Source organism: Malurus melanocephalus, unplaced genomic scaffold (genome assembly GCF_030028575.1).
Source record: "Malurus melanocephalus ecotype Western Australia unplaced genomic scaffold, MMel_1.1 scaffold_104, whole genome shotgun sequence".
Classification (NCBI taxonomy): domain Eukaryota; kingdom Metazoa; phylum Chordata; class Aves; order Passeriformes; family Maluridae; genus Malurus; species Malurus melanocephalus.
The window spans coordinates 112,470-136,046 of NW_026623336.1; the positions used below are offsets into that span (position 1 = coordinate 112,470).

At 40.0% G+C, this 23,577-nt stretch overlaps 1 protein-coding gene across 1 annotated transcript in view; it reads right to left on the reverse strand.

Moving 5' to 3' along the window:
- Positions 1-21,965, reverse strand: part of DENND3 (DENN domain containing 3) — a 30,176-nt gene extending 8,211 nt beyond the window's left edge. The window contains exons 1-14 of the mRNA XM_057369156.1: positions 21,789-21,965; positions 16,115-16,388; positions 15,454-15,569; positions 14,818-14,957; positions 9,418-9,529; positions 8,154-8,273; positions 7,091-7,309; positions 6,661-6,782; positions 6,055-6,210; positions 4,147-4,243; positions 2,759-2,862; positions 2,294-2,475; positions 1,196-1,714; positions 120-382 (exon numbers count right to left, since the gene is read on the reverse strand). Of these exons, the coding sequence (XP_057225139.1) occupies positions 120-382; positions 1,196-1,714; positions 2,294-2,475; positions 2,759-2,862; positions 4,147-4,243; positions 6,055-6,210; positions 6,661-6,782; positions 7,091-7,309; positions 8,154-8,273; positions 9,418-9,529; positions 14,818-14,957; positions 15,454-15,569; positions 16,115-16,388; positions 21,789-21,872 (2,508 nt within the window). The 5' untranslated portion in view covers positions 21,873-21,965. The remainder of the gene's footprint in view (positions 1-119; positions 383-1,195; positions 1,715-2,293; positions 2,476-2,758; positions 2,863-4,146; positions 4,244-6,054; positions 6,211-6,660; positions 6,783-7,090; positions 7,310-8,153; positions 8,274-9,417; positions 9,530-14,817; positions 14,958-15,453; positions 15,570-16,114; positions 16,389-21,788) is intronic.
- Between the last annotated feature and the right edge of the window lie 1,612 nt (positions 21,966-23,577).

The following is a 23,577-nucleotide window of genomic DNA, read 5'->3' on the forward strand; positions in this document are numbered from 1 at the left end:
GACTTCAGCACTGTTTTCTAGTCTCACTACTGAAATTTTACATTGAGAGCCAGGTCATTTTGGAGAATGGAACACAGCCTATATCCATGGGTGTACCGAGGGCAGAAGTTGATTCTCACCTCTATATCCCTGAAAGCAGCAATAGGGACATAGCCAGGATGTCCCCCTTCAGTCAACAGGAACAAACGCTTCTGGGTCAGAGCTATTTTCCCTACACCACGGTTGGTTTTAACTGAGCARGATAATTTGTAGACACATTCATTTTTATCTAGATGCTCCATTACTGCTGGTGGCAGATTCACCTCTTGAGCTTCTGCTTCAGTTTCTTTCCAGTARTTGTAGAAATCTCTGAATGTTTCAGGATCGATTTGTTTCTGCTGTCCTAAAAATTTGTAAAACCTCATTAATGCGAGAAACTGTTCCTCAGATTTGTCAAGGAAGATAGCTTTGAAAGGAACTTTAAAATTGTGCCTTTTTATTGTGCAGTGTAGACATGCTAGGCACATGTCCCCATCCTAAGGTTATCTCAGGCACAATCCCGAGACACTCAACCCCAAGGTACAAGCACCCCTCACTGAGTAAGGCGTGTGAGTAAAGTCACTGCAGCTCCACCAAACATAAAGGAATAGTACAAAAGTGAGTTAAAAATGGGGAGAAGTTAGGGAAGACTCCATGCTAAATTCTGGGATCAGCTGACAAGGCTGAAMCTGTCTTCTCCCCCATAGGATTACCTACTGGGGAAGAACCATACTCTAGGCATGCTGAATCATGATCCCAAGCAGGCTCTTGTTGGGGATTAGTGTTTGTCCATTTATTGATGTGAATTAATATATTGCTTTAAACATATTTTTGTAGTCAAAAACTTTAACCTCTGACAATTTTACTAATAAAGAGTGTTCTTCTGTAAGCTGTTAATGTTTGTTCTGCAAGGGTGCTGGCAGTGGGTAAAGTACAGCCAGGAAGGATCTCTCTGTTTGGCAGGTGCCCCTGCCAAGGGGGACACGTCAGTGGAACCTCCCTCCATCCAGAGGCTGCTCAGTGGAGGGTTCCCACAATGGGACACTGACAGACTGGTCAGGCACAAGGGGCTCAAGCTTTCCCAGGGCACTGACAAACCAACCAAYATTAAATCTCTCCTTTTCATGAGATAATGCTAAATAACACTCAAAAAAACCCCCAACAATCTTATACTCACCTACTGTCAGGGCATCAAACAACCGGTGGATAGTGTCTATATCCCTGACAATCCCAGACTCCTGAATTCGCTTCACAAAATCCTCCAGCTGCATGTGTGTTTTTGGCAATTCAAAATTTTTTACATGGTCATCTATTTTCAGAACTTCTCTTTGTTTTTCCATCACTCGACTTATCAGCCTCTTGAGCTCAGGTTTGCGGTCTGCTTGCAAGCGCTCCGAACGAGGCAGGGTCTCCACTATTTTTTTTACAAGATCAGTAGGGAAAATTCTTAAGTCTGTTTTTTCTAGGTTCTGAAAGTCAGAAAGTGCATTTAGTAGTTTCCCTTGCATCAAGCTAACAAGGCCCCGGAGGTAGAAGTACCTTGCCAGCAACGCGGAGTTCTCGGGGGGTAAGGTACTGATAGCTTTGCTGAGGTGGTTGAAGAAGTCTGTGTAGTAGGAGTGAACACTCTGGAACATCAGAGGAAAGTGAATTTCGGGGATTTTGAACTTGACAATGGATTTGGAGGGCATCACAGCTAGAAACAARCACCAAGAGACCACATTGATTAGGATAAGGAGTAAAAATATAAATACCTTCACAGCCAGCAATATCACAAAGAACAACCAGAATCCCCATCACAGCAACAAGCAATTACTAAAAAAAAAAGTAAGATTACAGATGTGCTAAGAACACCAATACATTTCTATGTCCATTGTCCTTATCATTAGAATATACCCTGATCAGGTAACATCAATTCTGAAGAAGGAAAGAAAAGAAGGGAAAAAAACCTCTCATGTAGTTATTTCTAAATAGTAACAAGCTTAAGCCTAAATTAAARGTAGCAGAGAACTGGAAATAAAGTGGGTGAGGACTCAGGAATCAATTATCCATTRTCAATCCCATTAGGACCACTCACTCTTTCGTGGTCCAGCAAAACTTAGAGCAGGTTACAGACTGATTTCACAAATAAGGGAAAGCACAGACTGGCCCCAGCTCAAAGTGGCTAAGCCCACCATTTCTTCCCAGCATCTGACACTGTCTCTGTGAAAATTTTTCTGTGATGTCACCCAAAAAGACAACAGAGGTGTATTTGCTCATCAGAATCTTCCCTTACCAAGACCTGTTTCTACTTTTCGAAACGAAAAGGGCCTGGTGGGGCCCTCTGGCAGTTTGATGTCCTGCAGGTTGGGCATGCTCATCACCATGCGCCGGCTGGCCTTGCGCTCGGCACTGATTCGCTTGGAAGCCATTTTCTCTATCGTCAGCCTTCTCGGGGTGAGAAACATCAAATCTAACCTGAGGAAAATAAAAATAACACATAACTAGATTCAGAACTCAGTATACATATGCACTAAATTACTGGTTGTTTAGGGKTTTTTTGTATAATAGTATTAAATCTAAAATTTCAACAGCCACCTGTTCATATCACCCTTTTGAAATAAATTATCAATTAGTCATAATCTTATTTACAGATGGCCTGATCTCATACCTACTGAGTCAAAAGGTATTGACCTTTTCTTTTTTCACTGATGCCAACAGAAGATTCAAAACCAGAATAAGAAATGAGAAAACTTAGTACCTGTCTTCTTCAGACTGGGTACTCAACTCAAGCTGAGCAAAAGCATCCATCTTTCTGTTCAGACGAGCTTTAAGGAAAGAGTGAAACATGTAGGTCTCTAAAACCTGTGAGGCACAAAGGTGTTAACTGTGGATCATTTATAAATAAATTACATTTTTATTAGCATGTTTTGCTCATTTTTATTACCATTACATAAGGAAAACTGAGACCTTCCAATCTAGCAATCACAAAAATAAAAAGATTGAATGCTTCAACAGAAAASTAATTAAGTTTCCGTTCACCTTCTGAACTTCAATGATATTTGCTTAGTGCCAAAAAATAATCTCAAACTTCCCTCCAAGAGATGAAACCAAACAAAAAAGAGAAATACTGAGCAAAACAAGCTACAAATTTAATATTAAACTTTTCTGCCTAAGCTGGTAATATTGTCTATGGTTCAGAATAAGAAGTTTAGGGCACTTTAAATTAACATTATGCTGTAATACTGAAGAGACAAGTGAATCATCTTTTCTTCCAACACCCCCCAAAATTGTTCCTGGCTCYGATAATTATTGTGGTGTCATCCAAAAAGAACTTCTAAAAGGTCAAATTGCTACTTTTAGAATAGAAGACACCATAAAAAATGCCAAGTGTGATTTAAAAGAGGGAAAGCCACCATCTCTCATCACTGCACAGCTTTCAACGAAGTGAAAGCTGGAATTTGAGGCAATGAAATATGTTYATAAGATAAATGTTCAAATGTCTCTTACTAATCCATTTGCAACGTAGCATGTAAAACAGCATCTCCAAAAGCATTAATATTTCCATTTTYCAGTATTCCTCCAGTAGGTGGCGTATTCTGCTAGCAATTGTACATCCAGGAGATTCCAAATTTTCGTCCTTTCTAATGGGTTTGAGTTTTCTTAATATAATTCCAGACACCACTAGTAACTACTCCACACTGTTATTCTCTAAGATTCACTTGAAAGCAACTCTGCCACTTTGCTATTTGGTATTTAAGTKAGTCAGCTGTTCAAAGCTCTTCTTAAATATGCACATCTGAGTTTTAAATGAATATTAAATTTCAATTCATATAATTGCCACCATTTCATATATAAAGCATTAAAAAATTAGTGTTGAAAATATTTTAATTATTACTATTAATCTGAAGTCCTGGTCAGAATATTTCCAATTAGTTTCTCTCCGGAGGACACACTAATAGATTCCTTTTAATTTTTCMTTTTAGTCTGCTTGTTCTTAAGAGTGCTTGCACATGTTGGAAGCACTATCCCATAAACACTATTTCTCAAATAGGATTCATCACTTTGTTACCTTTAAATTGCCAGATATTGGCATTACTCCTAAAAACCAGATTTATTAATAACAGATAATCACCACACTGAATTTACCTTTTTGTAGAATGGCTGGTCTCCGATTGCCCTTGTTTTCAGAAATTCTTCACTGTTAAACACTCTGTGTTCATAATTTAGATGCTCTTTTACCTCCCTGGAGACAAAAAYAAATAAATATCTGCTCGGAGATTTGTAAGCAAGTTGTAATTTTGCAATAACACTACTAAAAATATGCTGCAGCATCAGAAGACAAAACAGAAATATGCTGCAGCATAAGYAGGCAAACTCAGTGAAAAATCTGAGTTACTGAATCACAGAAAAAAGAATTCAAATTCTTAGAAGTAAGGTAAGCTATCTGCTGCCATATTCACTCTGGGAATTAGTAAACTATGAAGAAGAATCTGTATAAATCATGACTGAGACCCAAATCCTGGAATTACATTTACATACACCGTTCCTGTATCACACACAACCCACTGAAGCACAAAAGACAAGTGCACCTATCACGGGCAATTTGAAAGATGTGACCTGACCTCACACTATCCCATCACATTGCATCTATAATAGGCACATTAGAAGCAGGACTCTTATTACTATATCTTATTAGTGGTTTATCCAATCATATGGGATCAGGAAAAAGTATTGTTACTAAAAGTACATAGTTCTACATAATTCCRTATCATTTAGCTCCGTTTGTTTTAAATGTGGAACATCCATGCACAAAAGAATCACTACAACGCTTCGCTGAACACAGAGCAACTTGCAGCACAACTGTATCAGAGATTTACTTTCCTTCATTCCTGGATGTTGGTAGAGTTAGAAGATAGGAGAAACAAGGCTGAAAAAAAGAACAAAGACAGCAAGTTTGAAGGAAAGGAGAAAGAGAGCAAGAGCAGAATCAATGCCTTTGTGACACGTTATCTCTTAGAGAGCAAAGCATCTGTTCMTTTTTCACAGCCAAATGTTCAGTGTATTAAAGAGTTCAAGCTGTTATAAGCAAAAATGCATTTCTCCTCATCTTTGTCTGGAATTATTGTTGCCAAACACTGAAATCCACAAAATTCCACTGTGGAAATAAATGTATTTCAGTTTCCATAACCAGCTATCTGTAAAGTCTGTTCTATTCCCCACACCCCACAGCTACTGTCCTTCTTGGGGGGTCCAGACACTTGTAGGAACACTCCCTAGMAGATCCAATAATGGACACCTGGCAYTACACTTTGTAAATTAACCCAGCACCTTGTGACTGAAAGTGTCAAGGAGAATTCACATGTGCAATCCAGCAGCTGATGCAAAGAGGAGAACCACCTCCAGCAAGAGGCCACATCCTTGTTAAAATGCCAGTCCCAAAYACACCTAAAACCCCACATTTCTTACCAGAGAATTATGGAACACCCTGAGTAGTAAGTGACCAACAAAGATTATTGAGTCCAAGTCCTAGCCCTGTTGTTCCTTCTAGTGCCAACACTTTGTCCTGGAGCTTCAACAGCTCCTATCCCTGCTTCATTCTTAGGTGGCAGCACTCTTCCAGGTATCTCATCCAGTCTCATTCCAAACACACCCAGGTGKTCTGAACTCTTGTTCCTGCTTTCAGCTCTTCTACCCTGTCCTGATTTGAATTCATATTCTTCTAACAAGTGACCAAGACTGTGTCCTTGACTAATACCCCTATGGGGCCCTAAGCTTTTCCATGGACTGCACTTCTCTTCCTGAAATCTTCCTATGAAAGACAAGCTCAAAATTAGAACAGTTTTACCTTAGATATTCTAGCAATGTATAGGTATCAAAACATCAATGACTCACATTCCAGCAGGCCACAGGATCTCCCTCTCATATTCCCTAACAACACCTAAGCTCTACAAAATATCTATAAAGTAGGACAAAATGAGAATATTTCCACTGGTGCTTCAAGTGTCTTAAGCAGTACCATATGCTCTTATAACAGAAAATTCTACATCCACTTACCTAAAGATGTTAACGATTAACTGCAACATAGTTTCCTGCACATCCATGTTCAGTTTCTGCTGCCAAGCCCTTCTGCGGGTTTGGAGCTCTCCAAGGTCAGTACTGGCTCGGAGATGGCAGAGCTCCAGATCATAATGCAGCTGCAGACCCTCCACTCTACACACAGAAGAAAATTATTAACTTACATCCTAACACCAGCCTCTTTTTTCATACCTTTTTTTTWAAAAAAAAATAGTCATTTAGGCCCATGCATCTTATAGCTAGAGAAGTGCAAGATTGATTTACAAGTGCTGACAAGCTAACAAGATTCCAGGGAGCCCCACTCAAGTAAATCACAGGGCACTCAGTCTTTGTAATGCTCAGAGTATAATCTGTATCACTATAAAAAAGAAACAAACATTTCAGTTGTCACAAAATAATCTGATTATGACTGCTTAAAGCCACTYGTATAATAATTAAATGAAATTTTCAATTTGCCCTTTTAAAATACAGTGGGATTTACATGAATGAAATAATCATTATTATAATAATAATACTAAATTTAAAACATAGTGTATCAAGCACGATTTATGCACTAAGATAAACACATCTTCAAGATCTTGTCACCTTTTTATGAAAGCTTCTGCTGCTTGTGCTGGAACATCTGGAATCTCTGACTCCTCTTCAACCATTTTTGAATGTGTAATATTTCCATTATCTATATTAATTAGAATCAAATCTTCAGCTTCCTTTTAACAAAAAAAAAGAGAATGACTGTACATATACTTATATTGTAAAAGTATTTACTTCTCATTTACCTACTCCTCAGACAATTTCATCAAGGAGGTAAACCAGAAAAAGACTATATTTTTTTTCTACAAGTAGAAGATTGCATGGATAACTAAACAACTGCATTCAAGAAAAAAAAATGCAATTGTCTTAACAGATGTTTATCTCAGTACTTAAACACTTAGTAAYTGAATATGCTCTACCTAATATGTAAGGGGACAAATGCACTGCAAGCAAAAACCAAGAGTGGTAATGGTGTAAAACATACCGTGCTCACTACACCAAAATGATCAATATGACATCCCATCAGGAAGGATGTTGGAGCCATCACAAAATCCAGCATTTGCTGAGAGAGTATAGGGACAAAAGTGTGCTGCCACTGAAGAGGATGAAGGTACAACATAAAGCATTCAGCAACGAGTGTCAGCAGAGCCCAGTCAGAAGAGAAGAAAACGATTCTCTGCTCAGTCAAAATACAGGTCATAATCTGGAAAACAAACTAAAAGTGTTAAGTATCTGCAAAGATTTATCTAGAATACACTAGAAATCCAAATACTTCATCTGTTTGTGAAACTCAGCCTCACAAATTCCCCTTTTTTAGTAGCTACCTTACAGATTTCCGAAATAATGTCCATTTTAAACTGCACCAGCCACATGAGACCATTTAGGATTTGAGCTACTTTTATGCATAATGTGAACAGGTGGGCAAAACCCAAAAAATTAAGGCAGTACTGCCAGCTCTCAGAACTGATGAGGTTTTTTAGAGAAAACGGCTCTAATGACACTGATGACCTTAAACAACCTAATTTAAGTTCACAGGTGGCCTTTGAATAGGGAATTGGATCAGGAAACCTACAAATGACACTCTAGTCAATATTATTTTAAGATTCTGTGAAGCACTGAAAAAATTCTTTGCAAACAGCCTTTTGTATTTTGTCTTTCTACACCATTTACACTTTATTTGTATAAGCATGCCAACTGTCATCAATCCTTCCTACAGGTCCCTTTCTTCATGAGAAAAGCTTTTATAAATCTTGTAGAAATTCAAAATAACACCTGTCAATTGGCTTGGATATCTAAGAAATTTAGCACCTGTTTCTAAACCACAGGCAAAGAAATGCAGTATGTCTTAATCTGMTTTGGTCTATAAATAACAAAGTATCTTAAGTGTATTTTATTGTGCTGTATCTCTAATATTCACAACTAACGCTATCCTGAATTTCTTGCTTTATGAAGTTTTTTGAGTAAACAAACATCTTAATTTTTTTCTAAACTACAAATTACCAGTACTGCCAATCTCTAAAACATTTAAAAGTGTAAGTCAGTTTTACCTGCAGCACCTGCTCTGGCTTGAAACACAGCAATGGAAGATGGAGATCCAAGTCAATAATTGGACTGTCTGGATCCTCTCGTGAAGGAATTATTATTTGAAGGGGTTTCATATGAAATACCTGTAGTAACAGATGTTTTCCATTTACTCCTTAATGAAAATGTTCCCACAGCACATTTAATTCAGGATTTTACTTCCAACTACAATATATTAACTTTAATTGAGAGCAAGAACACAGGTATTTGCATACTGCAGAAAAGTGAAATAAAAAGAGAGGGAAATATTAAAAGACATAATAACTTGTTTGAAAGATCAATATGGACTTGTCTYCTCTCTTTCTCATAAGGTGATTGGCCAGCAAATTTTTTTAAAAAACATCTTTTAACAGATTTAAACTAGCTTCATTATAACAAAATAACTGAAYTTACATTTGTAGATACAATTGGAAAATCAAAACTATTGATTAAATTAATACAGGAAATAGAGAAAATATGAACAAAATAAATGAGCATAGGTTGTCCTGCTAAGAAAATAAAACAAGCCAAAAGGAATGAGGTCCCTCAGTGTTTCACATACTTCAGCTCAGATCTCTGGGGGTCAGGTCCTGCACGTGCTGCATATTTCAGCACTCACAGCTGGTTTAGACAATCACTCAGATATTTTCCAGCTATGCTATTTTCCCTCCACTCCTAAACCCTCATCATAGGATCAAGGAAAGCAGCTAAGGAGAAGTCCGTGGCTGAAGCACTGCTTCTCCAGAAGCCACTGCAGTAAATAACAGAGTGTATGCTGAAATCACTGACCCAGCTGACATCTGGCTTGACTTGGGAAGGATCAGAAAAGAAAAAATACACAACACTGAATACAAATGCTGAGTGACTTTCCCCTCTCAGTTTGGTCTTATCCAGGCAGCAGCCAACCCAGGACCTTTCAYCCACTGCACACTRTTCTGCTGCTYYCAGACCCACCCAGGCACCATCTCAMMMCMWWAATARAKGGCATGAGCCAAATCCTTGCCAGAGGAATATTGAAAACTAAAGAAYATGACTGGTATGCCAGCACTCCAGCCTGAGCCTGGGTCACACTGTTATTTTCTCTACTAATAATGCMTTGCCCAGTTTTTAAAGCACAGGTATTGACATCAGTTCCACATCAACAATCTCGGACCTGACACTCAAGAATGTCATGCAGTTTACAGAACAGCATCTTAGTATCTTTTAAGACATAATGTTAAAGTGATTATGAAATTCAGGAGGAGTAATTACCAAGTGGAGTGGTCCTGGTGGTGGGCTGGGGATTAAAAACAGCTTTGCTGCAAATTCTTTTATGTGCTCCTCGACATCTAAATCCTTGAAAGGTCGTAGCTGCACTAGTAAGCTGTAATTAAATGATAGGAAATTACTTATCAATAGTAACATGCAAACACAAAAAATTCTTTCTGCTGATAATCTAGAAAAAAATTATTAGGAGTAATGACGCTATTATTTCAGCTAATTAATTTCTAATTTATTAGCTACTTGAGCAGCTTCATTAAATTTTAATGATGCTGCTGTGTCAGAAGCAGRGTTTTTTTGTACTCCCCTGCATAAAATACTGCATTATATTAATCAGAGAACACAGCAGTGGTTTGATGGTCTGAGGAAWTCAAACCACATGTGAGATGAGATGGTGAGGTGCAGGTACAGCAAGTGTCTTATAGAGACTGCTTGAGGAACCAACACCCCCAGCTGCAACAGTGCCTTGGTGTTTCTCCCATTCCAAGCATCAGACACCAGCTCTGAGATGGAAAACAGCACCAGAAGGAAAGACCTGGGTTTGACTGCAGAGGAATGTGAAGCAAGAGCCATATTTAGCATAAGGCTTAGCCCTGTATGGACACTGTGCTTTGCTGTCATTCCTGCCCACACAAAGAATAAGAACATTTGTGCAAACCTGTCAAATGTTTCTGTTTTAAAACTGTATTAGCCTAACAAAGGTCATGTGGTTTGTATCATACACCAAATCAATTCCTGAACACTTAATCACACACAACTAATACTGCAAAGTCTCACAGCATTTCGAAATATAACAATTAACAAGCTAGATATTTGTGGTCACAAAGGGTGTTTTGTTCAATAGAAGATGCACTTGCATGTTTATAGCAAAATCCAACATCTTTACAAAATCAAAAATCTAAGCCAGCAAATCAATACAGGCAGAGACTAGGAACTGAATATGGTCATTTTCTCCCTTGAGGTTTTACTTCAGTTTGTAGAGGTTTCCTGCAGAAGAACACTTTCTCTTCAGGAAGAAAGCAACTGAACAGGTCAAGAGATAGATAAAAATTTAGGACATCCTATCTGTGCATAGCATTTAGATTCCAGAAAGAAAACATATTCTGTCATATATTACTGTACTTTTTAATGAGATATTTAAATTTACTATATTCCTACTTGAAGAAAGCCCTGGGCTCTAATATATATTCCCAAAAAGTCCATCAGCTCTTCAGGGGTGCAGAGAAAGGGAAATTTAAGAATTATCAAAGAAAACCAGACAGAAGAACCATCAATTTAAAGGAATACTCTGTCACACTTAGTAATGCCTCAGATTTTCCCTAACAGAGTACGCAGACCTGTCTTTTTTTTTTTTCCTTTTGAGAGAAAAAGCTCTTATCGAGACATTCAGTAAATGTCACAAGAGAAACAATGTGACTGAGAAGCAGCAGATGTACAGAGAGGACAGTAAGAGCTCCCTAATCAGGACATGCTGCCCATTAAAGAAGCCTAACAGCAGCTGACAGCTCTGCACTGAAAACGTCTGCTGAAATAAATGAAGTAATCTCCGAAACACTCAAGTGGAGAGCTAAGGAGTTTATGAACCTTTCATTACTGCTATTAACTGTCCACAGACAGGTGTTTCAGAAAGCAAGAGCAGCTCAGAATAGGCCCTTTGTACTGCCTCAATGCTRGGAGCTATTTGCACACTCCCACCTTCTCTCAAGGCAGCTGAAAGGAGGAATACACAGGTTGGAAGATTTGCTGTTTAAATGGAGCCTATTCATTCATCCAAGACAGGAGTTCATCCAGGAGATTACTGCCAGGAATATTTCACTCTTCATGCAGTATAACAGATTGAGGTAACACTACATGTGCAAAGTGCCAAAACACCTCAAATTAAAATGGAACCTTTTCAAAAAATGTAGAATAATCCAACAGCCACTGTGCTGTGAAACCATTTAGGTGAACATCTGTTTGCTTTGGAGAAAAGCAGACACACTCCACACAGAATGTTCTGGATTTGGATGCACTRTGTGCTAGCAATATGGAAATCAATTATAAAATTAATGGCACAGAATACAAAGACCTTCATTACTATGATGACACTTTGCAGATCCCCTTGCAGTTCAAAGCACCTACATGGRTTTATAGCTCGATGTTACCTGTGCATCTCAGCTTGGTTCAGTTTTCAKTTGTGATTTCTACTATACTTCGCCACTTGAAAAAGTTCAGAAACCTGGATTTTATCTGGTAATACTTTCGTAAAAAAATACCTTTGATGATTATTCTGACTAAAAACAAGTACCACCTCACCTACAGGCAATTCTGTGCACTTAGGTACCAAAGAAAATAATCTGTGCACAGCAGAATTCTGGAAGAAAAGGAAATCTTTTGCTGCAAAATAACATTCCAAATGGAAGCAGAASCCTTTTAAATTTACTTCAACATCAGATGTTCAGAAGCAACAGCATTCTTGCACTAGTTCTCATAATGAAAGGGCTACACACTRCAAATAGGTGGTTTGAGGTCCACCAGCAAGTGCTTTCAAATCTCCTGACTGGAGAATGATTAACCAGTTGAAACATCCTGCAAAACACCTCTGCAGCATACCAAGGATACAAGTGTGCTATTGAAGGTGTTATTATTTGYTGAGTGTAAGAGGCACTGCTGCTTGAGTACATTCAGTCAATGAAAACACTTAATTAGATTTTTTACCCATAGGCCACCTGATTAGACAGAATAACTCCCTTTCTTGTTTACAGAAACACAATGTTTTGTAATGTCACAAAAGTCAGAACAYCTCCAGCAGTACAGGGCACTGCTCAAAGTATACAACAGAGGTCTTGGCTGCAATTGTTCATACTGCATTCAGAACAGCCACACACTGCAGCAGCTGTTTCATGCCACGTGGAAACATTTCAGTAGTACAACCAAAATAAGGAAAAATGGTACCTCTCCATCCCTTCCTGCCACCCAAGTGTACTCTCACACAGTGAAATACTTTCTCTAAAAAAAAAAAAAACAACCAGACACCAAAACCAGAAGGGCAAACATTCTGAAATGACCCATTAAGTAGTATCAAGAAAAATGAAATTTAAAAAAATTCCCAGAATAAAATGWAATGGAAACCTAATCAGTTGAGTCTCTAGTACTGTGGGAAACGCCAACACCAAATTCAGCTCTGTTATTTGCACTCCCCCTCTCCTTCAAGTTACATACACTCCCATCTCCCAGATGCAACAGCAAAAAGGAGAAGAGCTGTGCAGCTTGTGAAAAATCCCCGTTAGAAGACACACACAAGACTAACATGGAAGATGATTGTCCTGTTGAACTTCCCTATAATTATTCACATATTTTCAAATCACTTTCAGCTCAGATGGTAGGGTACTGATCATTCTGAACTCCCCTCAGAAACCAGGATAGACTCCGTAAAAAGGGAAAAGCATCCAAGGTAGTTGGCTTGGATGTTATTGCTTTAAATAGGTGCCAAACCCTACTATAGGTGCTCAATTATAATGTTTCAATAATTATAAAATTTAAAATACCCACCCAAGTCAGAAGCAGCTCTAGCGGGTTAACTCTACCTGGTTCCTGACTCCTCTACACAGACAGGAGAACCAGAAACACTTTTACAACATCTGGAATTTTCCATTATTCTCCTGAAAATTTTTCACACTTCTCCCTTTTTGGGCTCTTTTAAAATCCATTTGCTAATTGATTGCTTCTTCCAGCTCAGAAATGTCTCACTTCAGAGAAGAAATTACTCACTTATGACTACTCCACATAAACCACTGATGAGTACTATAACTGTCAAGCTGAATCCATACTATTTCCCACCCAGTGGAAAGCTGGTGCGAGGTGAGCCCTCTCACAGGCTGAGCTGACAGCATAAAAGCAGCAGGAATCCAACTATGATGGCTGAATGGAAACAGTAGCCACAGCTGTAGGCACAGCTGGAAGAGATCCATATGCACATTAGCAGTGAACTTGAGATTTGAGACTTAGAAAAGGCAGAAATGAATCAGTTCCTGCAATACCAAGGGCTGATGTAATTGACTTAAAAGGAGGGGGGAAGTGATCTGGGCAGGAAAAGAGAAAGGAAAACAAACATTTCCTTTCATTTCATTGAACATTTTGATTTCATAATGACCTGTGCACACTGAATTTCCATCAAGCTSAAGTCCCTTTTCTACATTAAGCCCCATAACAAACGCTTTAAAAATTACACAGCCAAGGTACATTGCCCTTAAGGGCTGCCAGAGTGACTCATTTTTGATCTCACAGCCTTTCTGAGCCAACATCTCAAATGCCCAAGAGGTAGGCACTGCTTTGCTCCTCCACAGCTCTTTTCATCTAAACCAGGGAAAGCCAGTCAGTGCTCCAAGAAGATCCAAATCCACAGCATGGGGTAAAAGAGATGCATGGGGTGGAGAAATGAGTGCTCCTCATTTGGCCTGGAGCCAGGTTAGGGGCTGGTGATGCACCTCAGTTGGCACCCAGGGAATGCTCCCCTGCTCATCTGCTTGGGATATGAGCACCAGCAGAATAAAGGAGAAGACTCAAGCTCCAACCTAAAACCCCAACATCTTTCAATTCATGCATAAGAAGAAAACACCTGCAACTGGATTCAAATTTGACTCTAGAAAGCTTTGACTGAAATTTAATGAAGAAATCCTCTTCTACCTTTGGACCACACGTCTGCAAGTGATGTCCAATAACAACCCAGTAATGTCCAAGTACACCAACAGGTTCCCTAATGTGAAGAGGTTTTAATGCATAATAGATGCAAACAGATCTTAACAATTTAACAATAAAGTAACCCCAAAGGAAGTGAAATTACTTAATAACAAGATGGATTCATGTTCACTTACCGTTTAAATCATCTACACTGCAGACTATTTAACTGTTTCTATCCAGCATATCCTAGGAATTTCTCTTGTAGTTCTACAACAGCCAAGTAACCACTATACTTCTTCAAGTGACTTGGATTATTTTGTTAAAGTGTCATTAACTGCTCATTAATACATATATTCATGTTCTTATGACATTTACTTGGTGCATTATAAAAAAAGCTTTTAGTGCTTTGAAAGTGATTTTCATAAAACTGGCAAAATTACAGTTAACCCTTTTCCAAAAAAAAACAATACTATCGGTGTATTAAAAGAAACCCTAAAGAAAATGAAGACAACATCATTACTAATTCCCTTGGTATTCAGAATTTGGACTTACTGTCTGGGCAACGCTGACACAGCATTTCTTCTTTTCCTCTSCCACACATTTCACACTACCTTAACATAAAACTAACCACTGCTTTAGCATTACACAGCTCTCCTGACCACATCATGAAAATTCAGATATTAAAAACCTGCAGTTATATCCAGCAGAAACACAGAGAGAAGCAAATCTTACCAAGAGAGACAATCCTTGAGGGCATTAAAATATGGGTATCTGGATATAACACAAACAGCAAAGGGCACAAACCAGACAGGCACCTTCCCAGTCTGCACAGCATCCCCACGGCCCTGCCCATTCGAGGAGATGGAGCCATCCTGAAAGAAAACTACACATTAATGTCTTTATGTTAATCATAAATTTATGACTTATATTTTCTTGAGAACCTTAGAGATATGATACCTAATTCCCTCTAAATTTCAAAGGGATTTGGATTTCTATCTCACTTAAGGTCTTCAGAAGAATGTCAGCCTACAAAGCTTACAACATTTGTACTAAAAAAGATTTCAGCACAAAATGTATTTAGAAAGAACACAGGGTACAATCTTCACCAAAAAAATATCCAAGGAATAAAGCCTGCTCYGAAATATCCAAATCCCCTAAACGAAATTAATAACAATTTTTCCTAATGTGGTATGTTCCAAAGTMCTTAACTTAAAACAGCAATCAAAAAAAAGATTTGTCCTGTACTCCTTCTAACCTGAAAATATATGTGTAAACTAATTTCATAAATTAAACTTCACATTATTTTCAAAGTGGTTTTCTTTTATATATTTAATATGTTTTAATTAAAGAATGAGTTAAATAACATACTTGCATAGACTGGTAGTACTGTGCAACAACACCATATGTTCTGTTACCACAGACGTCAGTGAARACCAGGAAATGGATGTGGTCCTCTTTTGATTCAGAAGTTACATAAAGTCCTCCTGGAATGAAGGCAGCAACAATATTTTTAACTATATATTTAACAACAGYTGTATGAAAGGCAATTCATGACAAATATTGGACAATTACACATAATTTCAAGTGAAATGTCTCATTTTAAGGGACTAAAATGTCATAAAGAGTCCACTTGAACTAAAMGTTGTTACAGTGGCTGTAAGCTGCACTTTAGTGAAGAAGCAAAAATGGAATCATTCTGCATTTTCAGTCACAAATAACAATAAATGAGTTTAGTTCACTTATTTTTCTTTAAAGATATTAATAAGGTCTGCAATAATGACACACTTATTAAAGTTTCTCCAATTAAACCTGGAGGAGATATTCACTACTTCACGTATATCAAAGTCCCAAATTAAAAGCAAGAGAGTACTCAGCCATTCTAGAGGAAAAATTTTTCAAATGTGTGCACATGTGCACTTCACTCAAACMAAGATTTACAAACAAGGGCTAAAAAATAAGGGCAGGAGTATGAGTCAACAAATATTTACATTAAAACAGTTCTCAACAAGAAGTGTGAGTCCTCATGTACCTGGGAAGCAGAGCTGTGGCAAAGCAATAAGATCAATGCCCTTTGGAACTGTCACATCTTCTGTGTCAGGTGCATTTTGTTCCCCATTGATGCTCTTGACATTTTCAATCTTGGGTCTCTCTTTYTTCTTTCGGAAGGACCGGCGTTTGCTTTTATTCAAGTTACTACCAGCATTAAGCACCTGAACATCATCTCTGCTGATAAATGGAGGCACAAACACAGAAAGAACTTCTGGATCAAGGGGAGGAAGAATTCTGAGTTTTCTTTGAGTGCCCTATTGAAAAAAAACAACAAAAAAAACATACACTAAGTTGACACTTATAATGATAGGGTTGGCGGTTTTTAATAATTTTCACCCCTGTTTTTTCTCTACCCCTAAAATTGTGGGTTTAGAATTTTTTTTCCTTCCTAAATAACTGATTTTTCCTTTTAATATTTTGCTTTATACATATTAGTGCAAGGAGAAGACTCTGGGCATTTTGAGCTGGCAAGGAATCCTTCATCATTCAAAATGCACCATAACAATAGAATGCCTTTGGCAAAAGAAACTAACAAGTACCAAATAACATTATTTCCTCCTTCTTAGTGTTAAGGTATACTTAAAATAAACACTGGCAATAACTGAAACCAGGCAACAAATAAATGAAAAGAAAAACAAACAGCTGAGCTTCTTAGATAAGTATTTGTTGAACTTCAGGAAGAGCTTCGTTTTAAGTCAGAATAACATGTACCAAAAAAAAATCCCAAACACAGACTTTCACAAGACAATGTTTATAAGGCAATTAACAAAGCACAATTAAAAACTATAATCATTGTTACAATAAATACAACTTTAAGACACTGTAAAACATAAAGCTATGAGAATTWTTCCATACACTGATAACTATGTGTAACAGGCATTCCAAGAGCATGTATGAAATTAAAACATTTTTCACAGGCAGCTTGGCAAAGTATAACTGGCCTGAAAGCTCTCACTGCCCTGCAATGAAAAACCTGGGGGAGGAAGAGATCAGAGAGATTTCCTTGGTCTTGGGAGCACTTTTTGTATTCTTGACTAAGCCAAGTAGCTGCATTTCCAATTACTTCATTGCAATTTTAAATCTTCCTGCAGGGTTAAAAAAATAAGCAAAAGCTTTGTTTGACCAACGGATATTTGGAAACAGGAAAGGCGAGCCCCACTGTGGTAAAAAAGTAGTTTCATTTTCAACTTTTTGCAAACTGCTTCTAAGTCAGATGAGGTGAAGCATACATGCTACTTTTATCATCAGACATGATGCAAGATGTTCCTTGAGAACAAATGCTGGCCTCACCCATCATTTCCCGTTTTGTTTTATTTTAATAGCTACAACATAGAAAGCTGTTACTTCATTGAAGCCAATCTTSCACTAAGTTTTGACACAGAAGTCTCAGCTCTTATGTCACAGCAGAAAAGTCCACTAATAAGTTTTTCCCCCCACATTTGAGCATCACAGGAAAAAAGTGAAGTAATACTTCATGATCTATTATTTATGGTATCCTAAACTCTATGAAYTACACCACATTTATAATAGGGTACTCTAAAGAAACTACTTCACTAAAAATAAGAAGTGAAAAAATTCTTTTAATGAACACAGAGGYTGAACTAGAAATAAATTGGAGTGGAAAAGTTCAGATTAAGTATCCACTGGAATAGTCAAAAGAGAGCAATGACTTTAAAAAGTACATCACAGGCTGGGGTGCTGAATACCACATCCTTCCATGCTAAGAACTTCAAGAGCCATTTCCCTAGCTGGCASCTGACAAAGGCAGTGAAGAAACTGGAAACACATAAATTCACCATGATCAACCTCAAACTAACATGCAGCTAAACATTTCAGGAGGAAATTAAGAATTAAGGCCCAGCCCTGAGGCTGTTATGCAAGAAAAACACAGACGTTCTCAAACAGTAGCAATCTCAGCTTGGCAGATTTGCCCTGCTRAGGTTTTCCCACAGAGTTGCTTTGACAGGGCAATCCTTGACTTACACTAAGGCATCTCTGTGCTCCAAAGTGCTGGATGGCAGCCAGMGATTTAATGGCCTCACAGCCTAACAGCTCCTGAAATGGCAGGTCCTTGATGTCTTGAACTACAACAGAGGCATTAAACACCTTTTTTCCCCCACAGAACAGCACTGTCAGCRGTATTGCTGACCCACTGACTCAGTCCCCAGCATTCGAGTCAGCTCATATTAATGTCTCGGCCAAAGTCACATTTTCTTACTCCTTGAGTTCGAGGATAGTGAATAGGCAGCAACAGAACAACATGCACTTGTTTCTGCTATTCTTTGAACATTTTATCTTTTCTGYTGGAACTGTTTCTTCTTGAATTTGAAATACTTCTCTTTTGTAGCTTCTTACTACCAAATCTCCTTGCATCATACATRGCTTCTTATAAACAGAAGTGGGGGATTTCATTCCATCCCCATTTACTGACAGTGTTCCTGTAACAGTGGTGCTGTAATGGACACCAATACAAGACAGACTTTTACAAAGACTGCACTATTTAGACACAGACAGCAGTGTGTTGAAACCACAAATCAGAACATGACCTCAGGTATCTGGTGTTTCCTTGATCTCATTCTCCTCTTCCCACCACTGAAGCAGTTAATTTCACTTTGAATGTCATGAAAGAAGTGGCTTCATTAACAAATAATTGGGCCAGGAAAGTACGAAGCCTTAGAAAAATTAGATTGGGCAGGACAATCAGGTYGTAGTGATAGGACAAGAGGGAATGGTTTTAAACCAACAGAGGGCAGGTTYACATTTGATATTAGGAAGAAATTCTTTATTGTGAGGGTGGTGAGGTACTGGAATATGTTGCCCAGAAAAGCTGTGGAAGCTCCATCTCTGGAAGTGTCCAAAGTCAGGCTGGATGGAGTCTGAGCAACCTGGTTTAATGGAAGGTGTCCCTGCTCCATGGCAGGAGTGTTGAAACTGGGTGATCTTTAATAATTGTTTAGGCTGGGAGGGACCTTWAATTATCATGTTATTTRAATCCTCCYGCCATGAGCAGGGGCATCTTCCACTTGACYAAGCTGCTCAAAGGCCCACCCAATTTGACCATGAACACTCCMRGGWAGACATATSCACAACTTCCCTGGGCAACCTGTGCCTCACCATCCTCATAGTAAAATTCTCWCTAATATTTAACCTAAACCTGCCRTCWGTCAGTTGAAGCCATWCCCCCRTTCTATCACTYCACGCCCTTGTCAGAAGTCCCTCTCCAGCTCTCTTGAAGCYCTTTCAGGCACTGAAAGGGCTCAATAATTTGACCCCAGAGCCTTCTCTTCTTCAAGCTGAACAGCCTCAATTYTCACAGCCTTTCCTCATATGACTGGTGCTCCTCTAATAATCTCTGTGGCCCTCCTCTGGACCCACTACCAAGAACTCCATGTCTTTCCTGYRCTGAGGACCCAGACATGGATGCAGCACTTCAGACAGGTAAAGAAGAAGGGACAAATCCCCTCTCTCAATGGCTGCTCATTCACTGCTTTCAATGCAGCCCAGGACATGGCCAGGGCATGTCCACCAGCAACCCCAACTCCTACCTGGCAAGGCTCTTGATCCCCTCATCACCCAATCTATACCAATACTAGGAGTTGCCCTGACTCAGGTGTAGCACCTTGCACTTGCCTTTGCTGATCCTCCCAAGATTCCCATGGATTCATTTCTAGAGCTTGTCCAGGTGCTTTTCACTGCAACAAGCACACACTGCTGACTGATGCTCAATCTGATCACACCTCATTTCTTTCAGGCACCTTGACAGCCAGGAAAGCATTACAGAAGCAGGAAAAWTGTTTTGGTGGTTATGTCAGCATTAGAAGGGCCAGAAAATATGAGACAAGCTCTGTACCACTGGCTGTGAGGGGCAGATACAGAACCCAGTAGTGGAAGCTGTAGGAAAATCTGASACATGCCACAGACAGTCTGCACACACTTGCCAAAACAAAACCCAGCTTTATAGCTGTAGACAACTTAAGGAAAAGAAGCATCATTACTGTACATTTCATCCTTACAAAATACACACATCCAGTGCTAAGAAAGAAATCTCTAGCTGAAAATAGTGGCCTTTGATCTCTTCAAATTGAAATCTCTGTGACAATTTTCTTGGCAATAAGCATAAGCAACGGATGACAGACCAGAAACTTCTCTTTCATGAGCTTCAGTGGAAAACTGTATCTTTTTCCCTGGAGTCCCCATTGACAACAGGTCAGTCACATAMGACTTTTCTTACTTGGGGGTGGGTTATATCATAGGCCCACTGACTTTATTGGCTTTATAACTCTATGTTGCAATACAGTTAAGAATGGATCAACACACTGTAAAGACCAAGATTTGAAGCACTATCAGGATTTTTATCCACTGTTTCATCTGTAAATATCATCAGAGTTCCACTACTTTCTAYTGAAATGTTCTTATCTTCTGTCAATAAACTCTCTTCTTTCTACACTCATTAAAATTAGCCATAAAACATATTCCACTCTTTCCTTGTGTAGATAGCGCTGCAGAAGAAAAAGGAAGTGGAGTAAATCTATAAGCTTGYGCTAAGACAGTGACTGAAAACCATGTGGTGCAACAGCTTGCAGGGACTTTACCAAAGTTAATACTGACAAAAGAAGGGACTATTTTCTGATGCCGTTTTTGAATCTTGAGCAWAGAAGCAATTCAGAATCTGCAGCATGATCAGCATATCTGAACGGCTTCAGCTTTCTGTAGCCAATTTTTTATTTGTTGTTCCACAGGKTTTTTTTAGAAAGCAGTGAGCTCAAACTCAGCAAACTGGAATGAACAAGAAATTCCCCTTCCTTTGGGTTCATTTCTCACACTTCTGATTGAACACCACGCACACACTGATTTCAAAAGTCTGGTGCTGACATTTGGGAACTGTTTTCCCATTCTGAAGGGACACATGAATGAGATCCTGGAATGTGAACCTCCACTTGGCTGTTATCACTTAAGAAGCTGACATCAGCAAAAACCGTCTCCTGAGCGAACGAGCAACAGCCCAACAAAGACTTCTTTATCTAATGCTATTAGAGCGCGCAATCAAATTCAAGTTCAAGCAAAGCAATTGAGATCCCTGGGAGTCGTTCGGCTTTTTTCGCACGTGCTGGCACCACAGCTCTTCCCAAAGCGGGGCAGCTCGCAGCTATGGAACAAATCCGTCAGCACACCTGAACCAAGCCGAACCAGGAGGAGATGGGCTTTCATTGTGAGCCCACATGTGAATAATTATAAACAAATTATAAACCGCATATTCAAAGTAATAACCAATCCATCCGCTCCTGCCGTATACAAATGGTTTAGGCTGCGCCGAACTCAGGACACTTCAGTTCATGGGGATTTAGATCCCGTGTTTTCCTGAGGATACAGGTTATCAGCCTTTATCTTTCGCGCTTTTTTTTTTTTTCCCAGAGGAACACAGGACGTGGAGTAAAACCCAGTAAAGAATACGCATCGTTAAGCGTTTTGCTGTTCCTGCGTGTATAAACCTACAGTGAGTTTTCCATCTAAACTCAGACCTCACCGCGCTACCAAACTCTCCCTGCTTTCCGGACGTCCTCCTGTCAAAACAACTTTCTGTTGAGGTATTTCAGCTCCCTGCACAGACAAACCCTGCCCAACGCACCGGCACCGCCCGCCCGAACCCTGCTCACCTGRAGCAGCGCCCGAACCCGCTCCCTGGGCGCACCGACCAGCAGACAGATCTCCAGCAGGCCGGAGGGCAGCACGTCCTCCATGGCACGGCGGGCTCAAGGCGGCTCCTTCCCTCCGGGCAGCAGCTCCTTCCCTCGGGACAGCGGCGCCTTCCCGCCCTCAGCACCGCCCGCTCCCGCCCCGCGAGGGTTGGGGCGGAGCGCCCGCTCCCTCACACCGCAGCCCTCCCCACCCGTCACGGCTGCGCGCACTTTTATTGGCTGATTCTTCTGTCAATCTAAACAGCTGTGACCAATCAGAACGGCAGGATGTCCAGAAGGCCGGACGGGGGCGGGGCTTTGGGGCTGAGGGCACTGAGGGTTGAGAGTGTTGAGGGGACGAGGGGCTCGAAGCTGAAGGGATCCGGTCTGAGGGGCTCAGATCTCAGGATTGAGGGATGAGAGGTCAGATCTGAAGGGCTGCATTTGAGAAAGATGAAGTGCTGGAGGAAGATGGGCTTTGGGGTGAAGGGCTCAGAGTTGAGGGACTGAGAGCTGAGGTATTGAGTGGCTTAGGGCTGAGGGTGCAAGACTAAGGGGCTGAGATACCACTGACCCCATTAAAGACAGGTGATGCGGTTTRTGATTTACAGTCACATAATTTCCAGGTTAGTATGACCAAGAGTGATAATATTTGCTAGTATTAAGCAACAAGTTAAGCACCTAACTCGAACAAGAGGAGTGCCCAGTTGTTGCTCCATCCCTGGAAGTGTTCAAGACCAGACTGGATGGGGTCCTGAGCAGCCTGGCCTAGTGGAAGATGTCCCTGCCCATGGCAGGGACTTCCAACCCAAACCATTCTGTGATACTTTCCTCACCCTGTTTCGCTGTCGCGCCGGGACAACCCCTGGGAAAGACGCTTCCCGACTCAAGGTCGAGTTAATTTTTCTCCACGGGCTGTTTTACTCRTGGGACTGTTGGCCCAGAAGGGCTGATGTGCCTCAGGGCTGCCTGTCACCCTGTCAGACACGGGTGATCTCATGGGCTGGCGCCTTGTGAAGCGCAGCCATTCCCTGCTGTTTGCTCCAGGTGACTCAGCAGGACTGTGTCACTTCAGCAAGACTGTGTCACTGCCASTACACGAGAGTCTTCTATTTACGTTACCAAGGCTCACAGTTTCAATGGACGGTAAGCACAGAGCTGGGGCAGGCTGCATGGTGCTTTCCCCTCTGGAGTAGTGGGGCTGCCTGCGCAGCAGGGAACACAGCACAGGGAACTCTTGAGCTGTTTAATCTACATACACCATGACTCATTCTGTATGTATTGGCTCTGTGCAGATCTTCACYGAGAGAATGTAATTCCTCCAGGACCAGAGCATAAAGTACCCGAAACTAGAGAGYGGTTTCTCTGAAACTGGAGGTATGWGATAACGTTTCAGCATRACYACAAACATGTTCTGGTGAACTGATGTTCAGGTATTTTAAATGCAAAAAACATCCCAGTCTCAATGGTTGCAGGATTTCATCAGTTTGTCAGTTCCGGGGTCAAAACAGGCTTCCTCAAAAAGTATAAAGAACAAGGGTGTTTTATTGTTTTGTGAGTGTTTTATTATCTGAATTTTTGTGGTGTTAAAGGTCAGGATTATATGGCCTCTGATTGTCTCAAATTTAGAGGAAGACACACATCCAGGATATAGGAAGTGGTTCATACAGCAGTGACTAAAAGAAGAAAATTCTTGAAAACCTGCAAGTTCAGGGATCACTTCTCYAAAGCRATAGAAGAARATCCAGGGCTCAAAGATTTATGCTYR